A 23,790-nucleotide genomic window follows, 5' to 3' on the forward strand; every position below is an offset into this window, starting at 1 on the left:
TTTTTTTTACTTTTTAATCTCATTTTATTTTTTATCGTTGTTGTAATCATTATAAGTTGGATAATATAAGAATAGTGTGAGAACAAAAATTTTATCTATCTTGCATTTCCTTCTAAAGGACTAAACAATGCCAATTTGAAGGGAGGTACGTGAGATTTTAAAAAAAATAAATAAAAGATTTTAAAAAATTAAGAAATGCTAAGTGATATTTTGAAAAACGTTAGAGGAGTTTTCTAAAATTATCTTTTTCTTTTTTTAAAAAAAAAACTATTCCAGCAGTAAGTACTAGTAATTTTTATTCCATAAATTCATTTATAATTGGAACCTGTCGAAGCTCGCCACTATGTAATCTCCTTGACCATGTACCAGTCGGTCATTATCCGTTTACGAGCAAACAACCTAGAAGGACCTCGAGCTGATACGTTGTACACTTTCATTGCTCCAACTATTATTTTTAACCCTTTTTGTCAATTTCAACTATTATTTCTAATGAAATCTACCTTAAAACAATAATATAATTTGATCATCTTTAATCATCGCCGTACAATTACACTAACTATTGATCAACGATTTTTTATAGTAGCTGACTAATGGACAATCACTACTATTTTAGTGTTGTCAAATTTAGATGAAATCACATTTTTAAACTCCGTTTTTCATGTAAATTACAAATCTGGACCCAAATTTCTATGAATCTCGCTAGTTATGAGTAGAATATGCCTTGTGTATTGTGGATGGTACAGTTTTTGTTGAATAGTTTGAAGGCTAACCAGATAATTTACCCTCGGTTTACATTCTTGATTCTACGGCCGCCAAAAGTTTTATTTCTGTGCACGTCAGGTGTAAGGGCAGTAAAACCTTAGTAAAACGCCAAAAAAATTCATGTCAGGTCGCGGCCGAAAGCTTGAAACGCTTGGAATTATGAGCTACACCAGCCAGGGAGCTTTTCTACCAAAACTCGTATTCAAAATTTCAAATATCAGTTACACTTTCAGTACAAAAAGAATCGACTATTTCAAGTAGTATTTGGCATTGCTCTGCATCTACAGCTAAGTAATGCAAACCAGCTGATTAAGCAGCCACAGCTTCCTCCTTGACTTGAGAGAGTTGATTTTGGATGTGTTGAGGAACCACGTCAAATTTGGCTAATTGCATGGTGTAGGAAGCACGACCTTTTGTCATCCCTCTCAGGGTACTGACGTATTGGAACATCTCTGCTAATGGAACTAAGGCATCAACAACCTGCATTGACAAAAACCATGATCCAATCAAAATTGGAATCCAAGCAGAAATAATTACCATATTTACTTAATCATGTCACCGAGGTCTCTAATTCGTCGGTAACAGATTGAATGTCTCATGACATAGCCCTGACACTTTACTTCTTTTTTTTTTTTTTCAATGAAGTATGGAAGTTGGTGTAAATAATGCAAACCAAAATCAAATGGTGACTTGATATAACCACAATAAGGTATCCTACAAACCTACCTTAAGGCCACCAGGTTTGTCACCAAATGTGTTGATCTGGCCTCGTCTTGAGTTCAGATCACCAATCACATCTCCTAAATGTTCTTCAGGGGTGACAACTTCAACCTTCATTATCGGTTCCAGCATCCTTGGAGCAGCTTTCCTCATCCCCGCCCTAAACGCTCCTCTAGCAGCCAGTTGGAAGGCCAGAACGCTTGAATCAACATCATGGTAAGAACCATCCACCAACACAGCACGGACATCGACCACAGGGTACCCCGCCAGCACACCATTGCTCATGCACTCTTCTAAACCTTTCATCACACCTGGAATATATTCTTTTGGCACAGCTCCTCCCTTGATCTCACTCTTGAACTCATATCCACCACCAGGCTCCATGGGCTCAAACCTTACTGTGATGTCAGCAAACTGCCCTGCCCCACCAGATTGTTTCTTGTGGACATACTTTGTTTCGGTGACTTTTGAAATGCTTTCCCTGTAGTTTACTTGTGGTGCACCAACATTAGCTGCCACCTGCAAGCAATCAAAGCAGAATCAGTACTGGTGAATTGTCAATTATCCTTTGCTTCAAAGAAATGAGTGCAGTTTACAGCGCAAGGACTCAATAACCATACACACATATCGTATAAAACACAAAACATTGACAAGCCTCCAACAATGGTGAATATTTTCTTCCCCAATTAGTTAGCTCATCTTCATTCCTGGTTAGGCAATGAAAGTTTAAATCTAAAGCTGGTTTTAGGTCTTACAGGAAAGCATCTTTAAAAAAGGAAGGGTACAAAGAAAGACAAAAATTAAGATTGCTGCTGGTTTGGCATTTTATTATATCATTTCTGTTCATAAACGTGGATGCCAGGATTAAGGAACTATAATTCGCTGAAACAATTTAAGTTTGAAGAAAAACGAAAACTATTGAAGCACGAAGGGCAAAAGATTGCATTATCGAACCTTAAATTCTCTTTTGAGCCGATCAACAATAATCTCAAGATGCAATTCTCCCATTCCTTCAATAACTGTTTGATTTGTCTCTTCATCCCTTGAGAAGTGGAAAGATGGATCTTCTTGAGCAAGCTTGATCAATCCATTGGCCATTTTATCAACATCAGCTTTGGTCTTGGGTTCAATTGCCACCTTAATGACAGGATCAGGGAAATCCATTCTTTCAAGAACTACAGGACTATCAGGATCACATAACGTTTCTCCAGTAATTGTATCCTTCAAACCAGCAAGAGCAACAATATCACCAGTTAAGACTGCCTTCACGTCTTCTCTACTGTTAGCATGCATTTCCAGGAGTCTACCAATTCTCTCTTTCTTACCTTTGTTTGCATTGAGTACATAGGATCCTGCTTCAAGCTTCCCTGAATAGACCCTAACGAATGTTAGGGATCCCACAAAAGGATCACTCATTATCTTGAAAGCCAATCCAGCAAAAGGCTCACCGTCATCAGCAGACCTTTCAATAGTCACTTCTGGGTTCTCAGGGTCAGTACCCTTCATTGCTGGCACGTCAAGAGGAGAAGGCAAATAATTCACAACTGCATCAAGAAGAGGTTGGACTCCCTTATTCTTAAAAGCCGACCCACATAAAACTGGAACAAAACTGCCAGAGATAGTTCCTTTCCTAATTAGTTTCTTGATTGTCTCCTCATCAGGCTCGACTCCTTCCAGGTACTTCTCCATAGCACCATCATCCATCTCAACGACAGCCTCAATCATCTGCGCCCTGTAATCATCAGCTATCTCTTTAAGGTCAGCTGGAATGTCTTCATAGCTAAATTTTGCACCTAATTCTTCCCCAGACCAAATGACTGCTTTCATCTTGACAAGATCAACTATTCCTCGGAAATTATCCTCTGCACCAACTGGAATTTGAATCACAAGTGGCTTTGCACCCAAGTTTGTTACTATCATGTCTCTTGTTCGAAAGAAATTTGCTCCAAGACGATCCATTTTGTTAACAAAGCATATCCTGGGGACCCCATATCTGTCAGCTTGTCTCCAAACAGTTTCAGACTGAGGTTCCACTCCTGCAACACTGTCAAACAAGCAGATTGCACCATCCAATACCCTAAGAGCACGCTCCACTTCAAGAGTAAAGTCAACATGCCCTGGAGTATCAATAATGTTAATCCGATGCTTGTCCCAAACTGCAGTAGTGGCAGCAGATGTAATGGTGATTCCTCTCTCCTGTTCTTGTTCCATCCAATCCATTGTAGCTGTTCCCTCGTGCACCTCACCAATTTTGTAGTTTCTACCAGTATAATACAGAATCCTTTCTGTTGTAGTAGTCTTTCCTGCATCTATATGAGCCATAATTCCTATATTACGGTAGTCCTCCAAAGGAACTGTTCTCTTCCCTGCTGCAGATGATTCAAACCAGAAAAGATATTTGGTTAGCTAGGTGGCAATACTATTTGACCATATAACACTGTTTGAACATTGTAATCTATAGTTACTCAGAATAGTATGAATAGCATATAACTGCCTCGCTTCAAACTTATTATTATTTTTTATATATATAAAAGGAGAAGCATAGAAGTCCCTGTGTTGTTTTACTCCATTGAATCATAAAAGCATTTCCGCAAAAATGAGTATGTTGCAAGCAAAAGACATAACAATCAACTTGTTCAAATACTTCATATTTCAACAACAAAGAGAATTGTACATTCATGCATGTCCCAGAACCAGGAAACAATAATGAAAATTTTCTTTCTCATCTCCCCTCCACCCCAATCATATTATCACAGCTCATAACTTCATGGGCTCGAGCTCACAGATAATCAACAGTAACTGAATTGCAAGCTAAAGAGAATCATTAAAACATGGAACCCCACTGTAAACTTCCCACCTCATAATATCTTGAAAAGCTAAGCAATTAATCAAACATAAAGAAGAAACAGATTCTTTCAATTAGATAATTCGAAATTGAACCATTTTCAGTCGAATTGCCAAAAAAAGACAGTAAAGATAACAACTTTATCCAATTTCTTCAACAGAAACCAAAAGGGTACCCCAAAATCACAGCAAAACACACAGAGGCAAGAAGAAGCTATTCATCAAACACAAGAACAAAAGGAACCATTTAATCAGATAACTGGAAACCAAGAACTAAGAAGCACTTTCACTCAAACTAGCAAATGACAATAAATATAACGACTTTATCCAATTTCCTCGGTCAACAGCCCAAAGGGTATTCAGAAATGACCCCAAAAATCCAAATTCATCAAATATGCATCCCAACAACATAATAATCATAATTCTACAGCACATATCTATAAGACCAGCGAGAGAGAGAGAGAGAGAGACCGTCAGCAGCCATGGCAAAGACTGTGAAGCTACTCCGTTGTCTCTGCTTTTGAGGCATAATTGAGAGCTTTGAAGTTGAGCTAAGCCGCAGGGTCCCAAAGAATTCAGATAGAGAAGAAGAAGTAAGAGAGCGGACTCTCGCACTGTTGGCACTAATACGACGGCGTAGATGCTTGGAAGGAACTGGCCTTCTTGATGAGCCATTGAAGTTACAGAGTGGAGAAGCAGCTGTTGATGATGATGCAGATGACATCTTTAGCAATGCTTCTGCTGCCATTTTTTTTTTCTCTCACTCAAACACACACTACACTAGGCTAAGGTGTGTGCTTTATTTTCTGTTTTGTGTGCTTCTGGCGGTTGTTTATAAGGAGGGGTTTGGCTATAAGATTGAGTTGAGGCTGGGGATAACGAAATCGCATGAGATGGAGTGGAGGCTAGATGGGCCATTCTAATGCTTTTGTGGAGCAGTGGACCGGGGATGATTTTCTGTGGCCGATAATATAGGATTTATTTTCCTTTTCTTTTATGGTGCATTTGCACTTTTTTACTCGGATATGATTTTTGTTTTCTTTTAAAAAGGAACGTAAGAGTGAAAAATAGCTTGGTCCAACTAGTCACTACTTTCTTATGACCCGGTTAAATTGTATGTTATATGAATATTTATTTAAAATTTTACTATAATTTAGTGTAATTATTTTAAACACAATGTTGGCGTTTGTTAAGCACACTTTATTTTTCCAATGGAAAACACCCGCCCCCCACCTTCCCTCCTCCTCTAGTCCTCTCCCTGCCATGCACCAACGCCAATCTCGCCAACCATCATCGACACCTGCCTCTGCCACCTCCACCCTAAAACTTTTTCTACAACTTTTGGGTGTTTTAGAGAAGAGATTTTTGTGTCGATTTGGATCAACTTAGTTGATTTTTGACTAATCACATATTACCAATTTGACTTATAAAAATCCTACGAATTTACTTTAATTGTATTTAATGTAAAATCAGTGGGTTCCATAATCTAATCTGGAGTATTTTGATTCGTCTAAAATCTAATTACTGAATTTGTCAAGTAATTGGTGCCAACCAAGATAAATTTAGTAGCCGTTACAGTAGGCAGTGTTTAAAATAAAATTTATTTAAGTTTTCTAAAACAAGCCATCCAAACAAACCTTTAATTACAGTGTCTACATAGATTTGACTCTGCTACATCCAACTTTGTCTCTCCATTTCCCTTGGTTGCTCCGGTTTGTCCATAAATGAAGAAGGAAGCTTTGTTAAAAATGAACAACAAAATAACCTCCCATAAATGCGATTCTGCGTCTTGCTTTTTTCTCTGTCATTTTCTCTCGTACATGTTTTTTTTTTTTTCCCTTCCTTTGATTTTAGCTATTATGCGTATGAAACAGGACGTCAAATATATTTAATATTATGAGATGGCAAAAACAAAATCCACCAATCGAGTGATGGTATTAAAGATGCCACGTCCCGCAAGAAGCCTATATCCTTTGAAGTCCACTTCTCACTGAAGGGTATTGACGTTGGTAATGGTGGCCCTCCTAAAAGCCCAACATACAATCTCAGCAAACTTGGAGAGTGCAGCCCTGCAGGGTGGTGATGAACCACTTAGTAGGTCCACTCCTCTTAGTCTTGGTTTCATTTTCAGTTTCACATATTCATGGGCGAGTCTACACCAATCGATTTCGTCTTTAGATGCGAATAAAAATTTTTTAAAAGAAAAAAAAAAAAACCTCACAAGAAGACTAACTAGCCTAAATCATTCCCTGCTGCTAGTGAAAGCCACCAATGAAAACTGAAAAGATGCCTTCCACTTTTTTTTTATTTGTCGATACGATAGAATTCCTATAACCTAAACTAGCCTATTCTAGGGGGGAGGGGACTTGATGTGAGTAGAAACTCCATCGAAGTTGATCAATGAATACCGTCACATAATGTGATAATTTTTGTGGGAGGTAAGGTTCGAACCCTTGACCTCCCGCACCACCAAGCCTAAGAAGGCTTGGGATGACCACTGAACCAAAGACCCAGTGACAAATTAAGATGCCTTCCACTTGATCTTGCAAATTAAGACTGAGACATACTTGCAACCATGTCATCACTGACATTATCTCCATTTGTGTACCATCTTCTTCCTTCTTTTTTTTTTTTCAATCCGAGATTGAAACGATTGTCAGTATAACCGTCTTGAAACGGTTTCACAAATTTCATTAAAATGTAAATACATTTATTTAAAAATAAATTAGTTTAAATATAAACTAATTCATTTTATTTAGACCTCAGATATATCGTTAAAATTGGTATATATCTTATATATCTATATAATAAAAGGGGGAGTTGACAAATGAATAGTGAATTTTGGTCAAGCGGTTATGCTGCTATTTTTGTGACTTTGAGGGGCGTTTTGGTCTTTTGGCATTGGATGGCAATGGTTTTGCTGGAAATTCGCTTTTGGCATTGTATGACTTTGAGGGGCGTTTTGGTCATTAAAATTCTTTGCCTTACCTCCTTAGCCACAGACCAGATGGCTCAAAGCAAATTTATTTCCAACACCAAGCCACGTGCCTTGCCTTGCCGTGGGATTATTTCCAACACCAAGCCACGTGCTTCCTGTGGCATTTGGTTTGGATTATCTTGAAGAAAAAATTGTAGGACAAAATAAGTTAATAATACACACTAATTCATGGGTAAAATAATCTAATCTTTAACAATATAAAAGGGGGAGTTGCCCTATGAATAGTATTTTTTTTTTGTCAAGTGATTATCCTGCAATTTTGGGAATAAAAGATGGAGTTGGCGTATGAATAGTGAATTTTTTATCAAGCGGTTACAAGGTAATTTTGGGCAACTTTGAGGGCAAATTTGTTGGCTTTTGTATTTGTTGGCTTTTTCCTTTTTTTTTGCACAAATTAAAACATTTAATCAATATAATCACAACAATTATTTTTGGGAGGGAGTTGGCTTATGAATAGTGAATTTTTTGTCAAGCATTTATAAGGTAATTTTGGGCAAATTTGTTGGCTTTTTGTATTTGTTGGCTTTTGTTGGCTTTTTCCTTTTTTTTTTGCACAAATTAAAACATTAAGAGCCATGTATTATTACATTGTTTTTGAAATTTACAGTACTTTAATTTTTTTAATGTAAGAAACAATCTAAATAATGTTGAGTGTTTTGTAAATACACAATTATTGAGGAATATAATTAATAAATTATTATTGGCTTTAGTGACTTTAAAAAATGGATTTTATTACAGCGACATGAAATAAAATTGTTTGGAAAAAAATGAATGCATATATTGCAAAAAAAATGAAATAAAATAGTGCTCTGTAAAATTGTTGAATGCAGTAATTGTTTAGCATGTTCAGCAGTAGCTTTTGACTAAATGATTCCCAAAAGTTTATCAGCAGTAAAAAAAAAAAGAAAAGAAAAGAAGTCCAACATTATTATCACAATTAACCAAAATCGATTAAGGTGTCATCGACTAAAAATGGTTTCTAATCCTACTACTTTTTAAAACATACAATTATAAAGATATATTAGTCTATATATCCATATTACTCTATATAATTATTACAAATTTTTAATGCCCTTGTTTTTATTCTTATTTTTCGTTCTTTAAAAAAGAATAATTAGTATGTTATTTACTAATAGTCCGTGCATCCAATAACAATTGCAGGATAACTGCTTGACAAAAAAAATTGTTCATGGGGCAACTCTCACTTTTATATTGTTAGATAAATATCCATATTTAATATATATATATAATTATTATAAAATGTTTCCTAATGGCTCTAAATTTAATGTGTATATATTCATTTTTCCTAATGGCTCTAAATTACTCTAAATTGAAAAGCAATGTTGTATGCTACTTTTTTATTATACTTTTAGTCAAACATGCAACATTAATTACATTGTTTCTTACATTAAAAAAAATTAAAGTACTGTAAATTTCAAAAACAATGTAATAATACATGGCTCTTAATGTAGATTAATGATCTAATATTAGTGAGCGACATTATACAAAAATATGAAAGAAAAATAATTTTTGTGATTATATTGATTAAATGTTTTTAATTTGTGCAAAAAAAAAAAGGAAATAGGCCCATCTTTATGGAACTTAGTGAGTAATAGAGATATACATAAATATAGATGGATATCTTTATAATTACCTCACCCAAACCACATAATTTATACAAATCATACCACACAAAATGTCGACACTGCATTGTCTCAATTATTGTACTTTATTAACCATTATATTACAAAATATCCTCCATACTTCACAAACTATTAACACTATATTCATCCAATTAATTTACCGCACTATTATTTTATAATTCAAATCAGACTTATAATAATTATATAACTCTGTATATTATAAGAAATATATAATGGCTAAAAATTAAGCAACTTAATACGAGAAATATTAGTGCTCCTGCGCAATGCGCAGCCGTCTCACTAGTATTATTGTAATTTGAAAGTGTAATATTTTTTCTCCTCTTGACCAAAAGACTCTTGACTGTTCATGACGGATGCTGTTGTAGCCATCCTGCCCCGAATTTAGTAATCGTCTAGCTGAGCTGCCTGTACTATACCAATTACCAACGTGTCTACTTTGTCGTGTGGTTCCACTATCCCTGTCGCGTTGTTCCCTTACTGGCTGTCCGACTTGTAAGTAGACCGGCCCACAAACCCTAAGTCCACGTGGCCTCATCGAGGACCTTTTGATCACTTGTTTCCGGACTCCAACCCCCACGTGGTCAGTGGTAATTTGTGGGGTATATCCATTTAAGTAGTATTTTCCTTATTTATATGTTACTTACTTTCATTTTATACCTACTACATAGATTCCCATCCTCTGTCTTTTTATTTTTAAATGTAAAAAAAGAAATTGAGTAGGTTCGATCCCAATTATCGTTATGAACCGGGACTTATCCTCGAAAGCATAGATCATTTGCAGGAGTTTCTGTAGATCATCCATTAATACAGTACTCATCTTAATAATATAATTAAAATACACAACTTTTTATAAGAAAATGATTCATTTATGTTGATTGAATCAACTTGTATTTATCTATCCTCTGCTCATGTCCTAGTTTCCTTGCACTCTGTCTGGAATCCAGGTGTTTGGATTATTGGTCACAACTCACAAACACGAATATTTAATACTCATGTTTACTTTGCCATTAGCTTGCATCTAAATTTGGTTTAATTAGACCAAAATTTTGTACGACCAACCAAGTAAATCGATACTCTAGCGTATGGAGTCACATCATACAGCTAGCACGAAAAGCGTCGTTAGCACAACAACTGTCATATTCTAATAGCATTTTTATACCGTATACATTAAATCATTATAGTATGTTTTTTTATAAAAAAAAATTCAGAAAATAGCAATGCAAACGAGCTATACATTTATTGAACAAATGGTCAAGTAACTTAATGATAGGAGTATTACAGAATTGTTTGCTAACTACGTCAAAAAAAAAAAAAAAAGAGAGGGGAGATTTCGCATGGAGAATACTAGACCAATTTGCATAAGGCCTGCAATTTGGAGAATGCGAAGCAGAGAAAACACAAACCTTTTTTTTTTTTTGGTAAGAAGAGAAAACACAAACTATTGGGGAGCAATGAAAGTTGACATTTTCTATGATAGCCACCAGAGAATACAATTTGCACCCTCTTAGTTAATTAGTTTGCAAAAACATAAAAATGGTTGGGAATCAATACGACCAAATTCTGCCCATAAAAGATGTACTCCAAAGCGTCTCCATCTTTTTTTACTTCCCAAAGCAAGTCCAAAATGTCTCCTGAAGCTGAAAGGATTTTAATAAAGCAACTTAGGTTGAAAACGAGACTCCCGGTTCAAATTATCTTCAGCATTTCCCGCAGTCTGAGGCGAAAACTTTTGATTCCATTTTCCAATGCCTACACCTAAATAGTACTCCGTATTTATTTAGATATAACTGTATATGTGTGTATCCAAGTGCAGGTGAAGAGAAACGTCTCAGATACTACTGCAATTGGAAACTACACATAAAACAGTGAAAGCGTGCACATTAATTTGCTCTTTAGAGTATTATCCAAGTGATTAATGAGGGTTGCCACGGATTAAGATGGAACTTAATTAGTAGGACAAAACTCTTAAAATACGGGACAACCTTACCTTAAAGATCCCCTACAATTTACTACTAATTTAAGTTTTAAACAACTTCTCAACACTCACCTCCTAGATTTACTCCTAGCTTTGCCCGGAATGATGCCAAAACGCTAATACAAGTTGATAAAGGATCCACCACTTCCTGACAAAAAAAGTCATGTATTTAAATTTTGCTGCCGTTGACGTGAGAGTTTTGTTAGTGATTAATCTATAAGTAACTTGTAAGGAATTAATAATCCTGGAAGCATAACTTGACTTGTAACAGCGACCTGAACAGAAATCAATAAATGATTGGAGTAAAAAATAAAAGTTGTCTTTGCCACAAAAGTTGTCTACTGTATCTATATGATTGGAAAGAATCACCTTAAAATTATATAGGGCTGGGTGGAAAATTAACGGAACTGTACTGAACTACTTGCCAAAGGATGTTGCTGCAGTATGTTTAGGAATCAGAGAAGATGTGTGGAAAGTTGCTGCGGTATGATTGTGACCACAAATAATAGGGGAAGTGTGGGTGATGGACACCTGTAAAGGGCTTCTTTACCTGCAACCTGGAGGGCTGTTGGGTGTTCGGGGATTACAACTGCAAATGTAAAATGTGGAGTGCCTAAATTAGGCAACTTCCAAAGTGAGGGGGTCGTACGCTGAAGTAAGGGCAGGGAAAAAAGGCGCGAAGCTTGGCGGGTAAGCTAAACACAGTATGCATAGTAGTAAGGAAGAAGTGCGAAATCGGACGAAAGCATTGAAAAGTGGGGTTCTTTTAATAAACACTGATGTGTTTATTTTGTATGCTTTCCGATAAATGAAGTACCCAATTTAAGAACGAGCTGGTCGTTTATAAGACAACGGGTTTAACTATACTTTTTTTCTGATAAATACATTTCTATTTAAGGCACCTTGCTACTCTGTTCGTGTAACGGTCCAAAAGACATAAAGAGCTGGTCTTTTATTCAACAGCGGGATTATTTTCATTTTATCTGATAAAACATTGTGTCTTTAAGGCACCTTGGGTATTATGTTGTTGTAAGAGATGAAAGCCATAAAGAGTTAAAACTTTTAAATTGAAACACACGTTTGAATATATGAATGGGCCTCTACGGAAAATGGGTTTAATCTTTACTTATAATAGGGGAAAGCCATATAGAACTGGTTTTATTATCGAAAAATGCATTTCAATATAATGTTGTCAGATAAATAAATATTTATTTAAGGAAAATAGGTACTCCGTTCTTATACTTTTTTTCGATAAATACTTTTATACATTTCTATTTATTAGTAAGAATTACTATTTATGTATAAAAATTTACTATTATTTGAACTAAACTTACTCTTTTAAAAGTAAGTTTGGGATATAAAGTAGTAATCTACTTATTTAAAAATTAAGTCTAATATTTATTCCAATTTACCTTTTGAGGTATAAAAGTTACTAATCTATTAGGCTTAACTTACTATTTTAGATAGGAAACTTTGTTTGGATTGCGATTTATTTGCCAAAATATATTTGCTTACATTATCATTACAATTTTCAACACACCTTTTTATCTTTCCAATTACCTTTTTATCTCACATACATCACATCACAAAAAGTGCTACAGTAAAAATATCTCTAATAATTCACAATCCAAACAATTACCTTTTTACTTCCATGATTTTAGGTGTTATTCTATTTAGGTGAATAGGTCCAACAATAAATCAAATGATCGCTAAAAGTGCAACAACATGTTATATTAGGTAAAAACTATTTCGCTACCATAACTATCATTTAGTATATCTATATGTATTGTTGAGGGGGTTTTGGATAGGGAGCTTCCAAAATTGTCAAAAGTTTGAATGCTATTTTAATAGAATTTTACATTTTTATAATTAAAAAATGTTTATCCCTTAACTAATCATGTAACCGCGCCTACAAATCCTATAATTATGCTCATATTTTTCGCACATTTCCCGCACGTTTTTTTCACTACCCCGTAAAATTCAAACTCCTAGACTTTAACTAACAGATAATAACCACCCCTGTAAAATGATATCTGCAAATTTCAATTCACATCTCACATTTATTACTGACACTTATCATATCACTGATAGTAATAACTAACCGTTAATTTAAGAAATTCGCAACTACGAAAGTCAAATATCCAAAATTTAGTAGCCTGTTTAAATTACAATTTTCACAATTCAACGTATCTTATTGTCATAATATATTTTACTCTCACAATCATTCACAAATTATAAAGGGATTAAAAAATAAAAAAATTTTAATAAAAAATTAATTCAAAGGTAGTTAATTCACACACACACACACACGCATACATATATATACATATATATATATATTCATAATATAAACTAAAATTATAAAAAATTAGAAGGGCTAATTTTTTTTTACACAAATATTTACACAATATGAATTAAAATTTTTAAAACTTTGAAAAGAAGGGACCTATGGCCCCGATTAGCCCCTATTAGTTTGGGAGTGTTTGGATAGCAGATTTTTTCAAATAATATTTTGCTTATATTATAAACACATTTTTCAATCCATTTTTTTATCTCACATACATCATATCACAAAAATTGCTATCATAATTATTTCAAATAATATTTTAAATAACACTCTATCCAAACAAATTTCAATAGCGTCTTAGTTCCAAACCTGCAAGATTACAAAAGAGAAAATAACTTATCACAAAATGAATTTTACACTATGGTGATCCCACCCAAATGTAGTTATTTCACGCATACACGTACATATATATACTTATATATTCTCATAATATAAACTAAAATTATAATAAATTTGGAGGACCAGTTTTATTTTACACAAATATTTATATAATTTAAATTTTTTAAAACTTGGGGAGGAGGGCTATGACCTCCATTAGCCCCCATTGGTTCCATTATTGATTTCAACAGCATCTTAATTTCAAACCTGTAAGATTACAAAGAAAAAAAATAACTAATCACAAAGCGAATCCCACACCATAGTGATCCCAATGAAATATTTTAAAAAGATTCAGCAAGTTCACTTCAAAAAAATACAAGTCTTGCTGAACTTTTTTTGTAGTACGAATTCTTCAAAATTCAATAGAATTAATTAAACCACCAATATTAATTTTCATACTAAAAGTTGATTGGTGTAAAAAATATTCGCGCCTTTGTACAAGATTATCAAACCGAATGCATAATATTGGTAAGTATTTCATTTGAAAATCAAATAAAACATGCAATTACATTTATTTCTATCCAAATATCATTCATTTTCTAATATAAATTATTATTATCATTTTAGGATTCATCTTTCGCAAAAACACAATTCTTGAATGATTTACAGTTTTTGTCATATTTTGAACTATTGTTAGTCAAATCTTAAATTTTAATTATGTTGGTATAATTTTTTTAACTTTTTTCAAATTAAAATGGTATAATCTTTTAATTTATTTTAATAATGTAAGCACCGTGCGTAGTATGAATATTCACACTAGTTGTCCTTGTATGACCAAGCCTGAGAGTTTGAGCATGTTTTGGTTGAATGTTATAATTCAAAATTTGGGGTTTGGAGGGAATAGGTTATATCCATTGTAATCAAAATTCAAACAAATGTGGGAATAAGCCTGGTTGTTACAACGAACTATATAAAGTGAATTTTTTTATTTATTTGCACAATGCTACCTTATTTTTACATGCATCAGAATGGATTGATTACAAGTTGCATTTGCTTGCCTTTTGTTAGAATTTTGGCTAACTAACAAATTATACTAATTGTAGAAAAGTAAGTTCGTAATCATTTTCAATTTTTGAAAAGTTTGAAAGTTTGGATAATAATAACAACAAATCTTTCTAGTTACATGTAGAATATCAATTGTTTCTATATCACAATTTTTATAGTTTAACACTTATGAATATAATAAGATAAAATTATTATTTTATAATACGATAAAATTTTATTATTTTCTAAGGTTATGTGAAAGGTCAATATATTTTTCAAAGAATATTTTAAAATATATAAGTACAAAAGAATATTAAATTATACATATAATCATGTATTATACAAGTATGTTACGAGTACTTACTAACTAATGTACTAAATTTTAATCATTTATAAAATATTTTATTCTTATTTCAAATAAGCTTCCTAGTATTGATTTGGTATAAGCCATAAAGGATTCAGTGATTTGAGTCAGCTACTTCTGTGTTAATGTTGACTGTGGTTAACAAACTCAATGATTTAGTCCGTCTACTTTAGGTTAGTGGGAAAATGGGTCGCAGTTGGCTGGAATAAAATTGTAATAAACCCGTTTTTCAATAAAAAAAATGAACTATTTATGACTTTCCTTCATTATAAGAATAGAGTACCCATTTTCCTAAAAAAAATTATTTATCGGATAAAATAAAAATAAACCCATTTTTCAATAACATCCTAACTCTTTATGCCTTTCCTCTATTATAAGAACCGTGTACCCATTTTGTCATAAATAAATTTATTTATCGGATAAAAAAATTATTTATCAAAAATATAAAAATGAACCCGTTTCTCAATAAAATATCAGCTCTTTATGGCTTTACTCCCTTATAAGAAAAGAATATCCATTTTGCCATAAATAAATTTATTTATCGGATAAAATAAAAATAAACTCTTTTTTCAATAAAAAATCAGTTCTTTATGACATTCTTCCATTATAAGAATATAGTACCCATTTTTCTTAAAAAAATATTATTTACCGAATAAAATAAAAATGAACCCGTTTTTCAATAAAATATCAACTCTTTATAGTTTTCCTCTATTATAAGAACAGAGTACCCATTTTTTCATAAATAAATTTATTTATCGAATGAAAAAAAATATTTTTTAATAAAACATCAATTTTTTATGGCTTTCCTCCATTTACTACAACAAAAAAGGGTATTAGTGACAACAACTTTAGCAAGAAGTAGAAAACTTGACACTATTAAGAGGCTTATAGCAAGGAAAAGGACAATGCCTCACCAAAAATTGGCGCCATCACATACTCTGCGAGAGCAAAGACTTTTCTCGCTTAAAATTCTCACCAAAATGAGTGCGGGAAAGTTTCCCTCCAAATACTGATTCTAGTGGGCCAAAGTTTATGTTATTGGTGAGAAATTATGGGTGCTCTTTTGTGAAAATTTCAAAATTTTGCTCCCTTTCAATTTTTACCAGAGCTGCGCATTGAAAATTTTTTAACCATTCCAGGCACAGTACTTGTTAAGCGCAGCACCACATGAATTCCAAGCCTTCCATACTTGCAAGGCTACTTTCCCAAATATATTGTTCTCAATCAGAGCCTTCGAAAGTTCAATCGCAACCTCCCCTGCACCTTTCTTCTTCTATCTCTCTTTCCCTCTCTATCAATTTTCAGTTTCCCGTAGACATATGGTTCCCCTCTTCCTCTCTAGCATCCAGATCTGAATTTATACAATCATGGACACACTTTAAAGACCCTTCCGATGCAATGGCAGACTTCAAGAAAAAGAGATGGTGTAGGTTTTTTAAGCAGATATGTTATTTTCATCTCTGTTTTGTCAATTGCCTTTTTCTTGCATTTTTGGTCAATTTAACAATCGCAAGATAAACTTTTTAAAATTGTAGGCTTCTACTTTAGTGGAATAGAGTGAATGGGCATCTCAGTTGGAGTAGAGAAAGGGGTCTTACTGGAAGGCAAAGTGAAAATGGCCCGTCAAAATTTCAGATCTGAGATTTCAGGTAGTCTCCAACATATTTTCATCCTAGAATTCTTCCTTCCACGATTTGATTTTCCCCTGCTTTGTCGTATTGTTCAATCTCCTCTCTTTACCACTCTCACTTCCATTCCCCCGTACCTCTCATTGCCCAGCCCTAATTGTCCCCTTTTGTTGTCCCAAACCCCCTATATCTTACACAATTTTTGAATGCTAAACACTGATTATGACATGTTCTAAGATTTAAGCCTTATTTTTTCGGTGACTTAACTGAAATTTTGGATGATTTTCTACTCCGGTTGGTGATTAGGATTGATGGTGTAGGTGATTTTGCTTGTCTTTGGACTGGTTTGTGGTGGTTCATCATTATCTATTGTTTTGTGTTTCGGTGTTGTAGGACCATTCGTGAAGCATATTTTTTCCCTTCCTTTGGACTAATTCTAATGCTTTCATTGCGTTGCGTGTGATTCTCTTAGGTGATACCTTCTTCTCCTCCTGAATGTTTGTGCAAGTTTTAATGCATTTGGTCTTTTGCCTTTTTGATGATTTAATTTTGTTGTTTATTTCTTAACTAAAGATCTAGTAAATAGAATATAGTTTTCTTTTAAGTGAACATACTGGACAAAAATAATAAGGATTAGAAAAAAAGAATCTCATTGGCTATTTGCACCTTGGAAGCCTTGTTGGCAGTAAAAGCTAATTCCTTTTTTCAAGTTCATTTCATGCTTTCCAAGTCCGAATGTTACACTTTCTTAGCTACTTCTCAATTTTGAATGAGCTGCAATGGGTGAATGCATTAACTATTTTTGTGTTAAAGGAAACAGCCTTGGCGTTACTTTACAATTGGTTTCATGTCAATTGGGGTCAAAATGATTTCTTCATCTTAAGTACATGCTACCAACTTGTAGTTTGAAATTCAGTTCACATTTTGTACTTGTGGTTAATAAAAGTGATCCTTAGCATTTCTTTTAAAGTCCCTCATTTTCATTTCTTTTCATGCAACAATATGAGGATCAATGTCTTAGTTGATATATGTAGGCTAATGCAGGTTTAATTTATCTAACTACCAATGTAAATTTCAGTTTAATAATTTTTTTTTTCATTGGACTCTGTAGGTTGACGGTGGATTGTAGTAAACCTGGCTATGAAACTCTTACAAGCTACTTCGATTATGAACTTCACCAATTAATGCAAACATGATACTCATTGTATATCGGCACAGGGTCTATCTTAGCATTTGTTATCCCTGACAATTTTGATTGTACATATTAAAGCCTAATTAGGATTTGATTTGAGTATCTTTGTGCTTTGTACTGTTGATAGTATTGGTTGTAATATATTGTTGCTCGTTTTGTATTTGTAATGACAAATTGGTTTGTTATTTCGTATAAAATTTTTGCTATATCTCAATATTGACATTAATGATGCCTCTTGCTAAAAAAATGATTGAAAAAGAAAAGTAGCAACTACAGTCACAAAGCTGCTTTTGGCAACTTTCTTGCAAGAAAATCATTTAGTTGCATTTGATCGTCTTTGGTAAGGGGTCGATGGTTTCTAATTAAAGAAGTTACTTGTTTATGATAAAATGGGCACTCTTTTCTTATAATGGAGAAAAGTCATAAAGAGTTGGTGTTTTATTGAAAATTGAGTTTATTTTTATTTTATCCAATAAATAAATTCCTTTTTGCTTTCACAATGGGTACTATGTTCTTATAATAGAGGAAAGTCATAAAGAACTGGTGTTTTATTAAAAAAATGGATTTTTTTTAAATAAATATGTTTATGAAAAAATGGATACTCTGTTCTTAAAATGGAGGAAAGTCATAAAGAGTTGGTGTTTTATTAAAAAAACGGGTTTATTTTTTTATCTAATAAATAAATTTATTTGTGGGAAAATGAATACTCTATTCTTATAATGGAGAAAAACCATAAAGAACTGGTCTTTTATGAGAAAGTGATGCTTTATACAAAGTGACCGGGATTTGGTTTATGAAATAATCCCAAATAAAAATTTAGAATGAATTTATTTGTTTTGAAAGTTATATAACGGTCGTTAAAACTCCAGAGATTGGCAAAAAAATTTTGGGGTTGTAGAAAGGTAGAGCGAAGAAGAAGAAGAATTGAGTTTTTTGTCCGTTGCAATTGTTCCATTAAAAATGGCTCTATTCGGTTTTACCCATTTTTTGTTGGGTAAAATCATTGGGTCTAACGATCAATTCTTCATTTCCTGTCAATTAGATTTATTGCATCCTCAAGGTTTCGTAATTTTTGCCAATTAGGGACAATTGACGGGAAATGAAGAATTGATCGTTAGAACCAATGGTTTTACCTAACAAAAATGGATAAAATCGAATGGAGCCATTTTTAACGAAACAATTACAACGGACAAAAAGTTGAATTCTTCTCCTTCTTCTCTTTGCATTTCTCCAACCCAAAATTTTTTTGCCAATTTCTGGAGTTTTAACGACCGTTATACAACTTTCAAAACAAATAAATTCATTCTAAATTTTTATTTGAGATTATTTCATAAACCAAATCGCGGTCAATTTCTATAAAGTATCACTTTTCCATAAAAAATCAGCTCTTTATGGTTTTCCTCCATTATAAGAACAGAGTACCCATTTTTCATAAATAAATTTATTTATCGGATAAAATTAAAATAAATTCATTTTCTAATAAAAGATCAGCTCTTTATGGCTTTGCTCCATTATAAGAACAGAGTATCCATTTTTCCATAAATAAATTTATTTATTAGATAAAATAAAAATAAATCCGTTTTTCAATAAAACACCAACTCTTTATGACTTTCCTCCATTTTAAGAACAGAGTACCCATTTTCCCATAAACAAATTTATTTTTCGGATAAAATAAAAATAAAATCGTTTTTCAATAAAACACCAACTCTTTATGAATTTCCTTCATCAAAAGAACATAATACCCATTTTTCTATAAATAAATTTATTTATCGAATAAAATAAAAATAAACCTGTTCTCCAATAAAATACCAGTTCTTTATGACTTTCCTCCATTATAAGAACAAAGTACCATTTATAGGTAAAATTATTGGTTCTAATGATTAATTTTTCATTTCTCGGCAATTGTCCTTAATTGGCTAAAATTACGAAACCTTGAGGATGCAATATGTTTGGGGTGAAATTTTGAGGATGAAATTGGCCAACTACCCAAATTTTGAGGATGAAAAGTGCATTTTTTCCTATAAGATATTTAATCAAATATTATTTCTTGTCTTAATTTTAGTTATGACTGTACTACATATTTATTAAATAGACATACCTTTATAATTAAAGTTAATATTTGATATTTTAGAATGCCATATATTTAAATAGATGAAAATTATTTTGAATATAACATATTAAAATAATTTTATTTGTCAATCATTTTGGCCCCTCCTCCAAGGAAAAAATCTTGGCTTCGTCACTGCTTAGGAGGAAATTGGGGTCTATTGCTAATAAAAAATTGTGAAAATTTACCTTTATATCCTAATTATTTAAAAAAATCTAATGAACAAATTTTGCCAAAAAAATATTGTTTCTTACCAACAAATTAAGTAACTAATAAAATCACCTGTAATGTTGCTTTAACATATTTAATTTATGTTAAATACAAATTTTACCAGTTTCTCTTTCGTAAAAATATAAGTGTAACACTTTTTCAATTTTAGTTACAAACATTTATGTATTTTACATAAATGTAGTGATTCAGAATAAAATGCCCATAAATAGCTAGTATTTTGTTGATGTAATGCAAAAAATTCATAAAGAGCTGGTATGTTATGGGCGCAATCTTTTTTGCTTTCACATATTTAAAATTTGTTAAATGCAAAATCTATCAGTTTCCCTTTCGTAAAAATATAAGTATAATATTTTTTCAATTTTAGTTACAAACATTTATGTATTTTACATAAATATAATGATTCAGAGTAAAATACCTATAAATAGTTAGTATTTTGTTGATGTAATGCAAAAAACTCATAAAGAACTGGTATGTTATGGGTAAAAAATTTTTTACTTTCACATATTTAAAATTTGTTAAATGCAAAATCTACCAGTTTCCTTTTCGTAAAAATATAAGTATAATACTTTTTCAATTTTAGTTACAAACATTTATGTATTTTACATAAATATAATGATTTAGAGTAAAATACCCATAAATAGTTAGTATTTTGTTGACGTAATGCAAAAAACTCATAAAGAGCTGGTATGTTATGGGTAAAAACTTTTTTACTTTCACATATTTAAAATTTGTTAAATACAAATTTACTAGTTTCCCTTTCGTAAAAATATTAGTGTAAAAATTTTTTAATTTTAGTTACAAACATTTATGTATTTTACATAAATCTAATGATTCAGAGCAAAATACCCATAAATAGTTAGTATTTGGTTGATGTAATGCAAAAAACTCATAAAGAGCTGGTATGTTATGGGCAATATGCTTTTTACTTTCACAAAAATCAGTTTATGTTAAATACAAGACAACTAATTTTCCTTTCGTAAAAACATTAGTGTGACAGTTTTTCAATTTTAGTTACAAATATTTATGTATTTTACATAAATGTAATGATTCAGAATAAAATGTCCATAAATAGATAGTATTTTGTTGATGTAATACCCATAATCGAGAGAATCAATTGGAATTCATTGTTTCTCAGCCTTGTACGCTTTATGTAAAGTAGAGATATTTGTATTCAATTAAATGTGAAACAGACAACAATCTGTCTTCCCACGAATCCAATTTTCACAAATGTTAATATTTTACTAATATAATAATTAAAATCAATTTTAATAATTTAAATTTAGTAGGTTAGATAAAAGTTGTTAGAAAAGTGAGAAACCAAAAGAAAAATAACTCAAATTTATTAAAAGTCCAAAAAGGATTCAGTACTTCAGCTTTAGAAGTTCTCCAAATGACTATATATTAGAACGTCTATAATCAAAATAGATTAGATAATTAAAAAACTTAATATTTTAAATATTTATTTTCTTAAGTTTCATTTCTTAAAGGCTCTCAGCTCGTTATTCAATAATGATCATATGTTGCTTCAAAGCCAAGCATGACTGTGTTTAGTACTGCTTACGCTTCATTTTCAGTGTTTTATTTCTAGGCCCATTATATTTATGTTAATTCCGTGACACTCCAATACATTTCCAACTTCTACAGTACCCTACATTTCCAAACCGCGGTTATAAGTCACCACTTCCTTTTTTACAAACATTCCCTTCATGATCCCTACTTGTCAGGTTGCAACGTGGTGGCCTCCGTGCCATATTCTTTACTTTCCACACCTATATTCGATTAGGTGAACACACTACAGAATTTACCCTTGCCAAAATCATTACAAGGAGCAAAAATTGCATGTCACCGGCTTATTGTTCTTAGCTGAAAATGAACTGATTACGACTGCTTTTGTCGAGTCAAAAGCTCTTACAACAACATAGTACAATTTCAAGCAAACTGGAGTAACATTTACAGACACAAAACTCACAAAACATTAAGGATAGCACACGTACAGTAGTATATTACAACATTCAAGGTGCATTCGAGGTGGGACCGGACCGATGTCCTGCTGCTGCAAAGCGATTAATCAAGGCAAGAGCATTACTAGTAACTTGAGCAACATAAACAACTCTTCTTGTAATAGGAACCTTCACTTTTCCACTCGTGTAAGACCCAGAAAACCCATCAAGACAAGTACTGTCATCAGTTAAAGCTGCACTAACCCAAGTCTGCACATTACTCATGTGCCACCTGAAATCCCGACTGGTTACCTGATTATTCAACCGGGCGAGTTCTTGGATAGATTGGCTGAGCTGATCAAAACTATCAACCATGTTGTCTTTGCAGTCTTTAAGAGCCTGAAATTCTCTGGGCTTCAATCCTGTGGAATTGGAGAACTTGGCAACAAACAGTTTTGTGGATTGAGCTTTGCTTAAGGCGACTGTTAAGGCAGCTCGAACTAACTGTCTTTCACTTTGTTGGATGGTATTGGAATAGGGTGCAAGCGATGTAACGCACAACGCATAAAATCTGGTGGTTTTGCAGGCTGCTTTGATGAAATCTGATGCAGAAACAGTAGGATCTGAAGTGGCTGGAGTGAAGTAGTGGAAAGACAAAAACAGTAGCAAGTAAAAGCCACAGTTGGCCATGCTAATTTTTCTTCTTGGAAGTTTTGGTTTATTGATTGGAGTTGGGCCTATCTTTTTCTGAGCTAGGTGAAGCAACAAGTACAGCTAAGGAAGCACGTATATAGATCTCTTGAAGAACTGAAAAAGAAGGCTGGAAAAGCAGAAAACATTTCAATGAGGTTAAGGGTTGTCACATGCCAATGCCGTCTTTACCTTGTCTTCTCTTTCCTTGCCTTTTTTTTTTTCTTCTTCATTATTTTAAATGCTTATCTATGATACTAACTTGCAAGGCATTTAACTAGTCTATAATCTCACTGGTTCGGGTGAATCTCACAGGTAGTTAGGTAAAGATGTACTCTTTTTTTTAAAAAAAAAAAAAAAAGAAAGGATAGAGATGTACTCAGCGACCAAAAATAAAATAAAATAAAGAAAATGGAGGTACACTGATTAGATTTATGTTTTTTTTTTTTACTAGTTTATTGATGCCAGAGCTTTTCTTCTTACATGTCAACTTGGCAATAATATAGTAGTATGATTTATGACGAGGAAGTGATTGAGATTTGGTACCAAAAGCACTAAAAAGGAAGATTTGCTTTTATGTAAAGGTTCCTTTAGACAAATGTTCAGGCAGCTTGTTAACAGTCATCACTCATCATTCAGTTTGAGTTCAAAAGCATGTTTCATAATTCAATTTGAGTTCACTCATGATTTTTTCATCTTCAATTTGTCAAACTTTTTAGTTTTCTGAAGGGCAAAGTAATCAGCGATGGCAAATGGAAAGAAGAGTTGAATTTCAAGATGGAGAACAATGATTACAGCTACATACTGGAGTGCAACATTATTTTAATTTTTATTTGAAGGATTAATTTCACAAAATTAAAATAGAGTGAAAAAGTGAAAACGGGATGTAGATCAACCCAAGTTTCATGTTTTCCATGATCATTAGTATTATGTTAATTACCAAATGATAAATTCTTAAAATAAGAT

The 23,790-nt window shown here is 32.7% G+C and overlaps 2 protein-coding genes and 1 long non-coding RNA gene across 4 annotated transcripts; 1 reads left to right on the forward strand and 2 right to left on the reverse strand.

Annotated features, from left to right (window-relative positions):
* Nucleotides 1–919: 919 nt before the first annotated feature.
* Nucleotides 920–5,227, reverse strand: LOC113703655 (elongation factor G-2, chloroplastic-like). Of its 2 annotated transcripts, none has more exons than XM_027225094.2 (4): nt 4,798–5,227; nt 2,437–3,848; nt 1,489–2,001; nt 920–1,242 (listed from the first exon to the last, which is right to left on the reverse strand). In XM_027225094.2, the coding sequence occupies exons 1-4, from the start codon at nt 5,072–5,074 to the stop codon at nt 1,072–1,074; spliced, it is 2,373 nt and encodes a 790-aa protein (XP_027080895.1). In that variant the 5' UTR covers nt 5,075–5,227; the 3' UTR covers nt 920–1,071. The 2 variants fall into 2 exon arrangements, with proteins under 2 accessions (XP_027080895.1, XP_027080894.1); XM_027225093.2 differs by having other exon boundaries at nt 2,437–3,851; nt 4,798–5,226.
* Nucleotides 5,228–15,997: 10,770 nt separating this feature from the next.
* Nucleotides 15,998–18,082, forward strand: LOC140013012 (uncharacterized). Its single transcript, XR_011820079.1, has 3 exons — nt 15,998–16,462; nt 16,572–16,685; nt 17,776–18,082. It is a non-coding gene; the product is annotated as an uncharacterized lncRNA (long non-coding RNA).
* Nucleotides 18,083–22,044: 3,962 nt separating this feature from the next.
* LOC113703314 (pectinesterase inhibitor 9) lies at nt 22,045–23,060 on the reverse strand. The gene has a single exon (XM_027224640.2). The coding sequence runs from the start codon at nt 22,822–22,824 to the stop codon at nt 22,207–22,209; it is 618 nt and encodes a 205-aa protein (XP_027080441.1). The 5' UTR covers nt 22,825–23,060; the 3' UTR covers nt 22,045–22,206.
* Nucleotides 23,061–23,790: the final 730 nt, after the last annotated feature.

This window comes from Coffea arabica, chromosome 8e (assembly GCF_036785885.1).
Source record: "Coffea arabica cultivar ET-39 chromosome 8e, Coffea Arabica ET-39 HiFi, whole genome shotgun sequence".
NCBI lineage: Eukaryota > Viridiplantae > Streptophyta > Magnoliopsida > Gentianales > Rubiaceae > Coffea > Coffea arabica.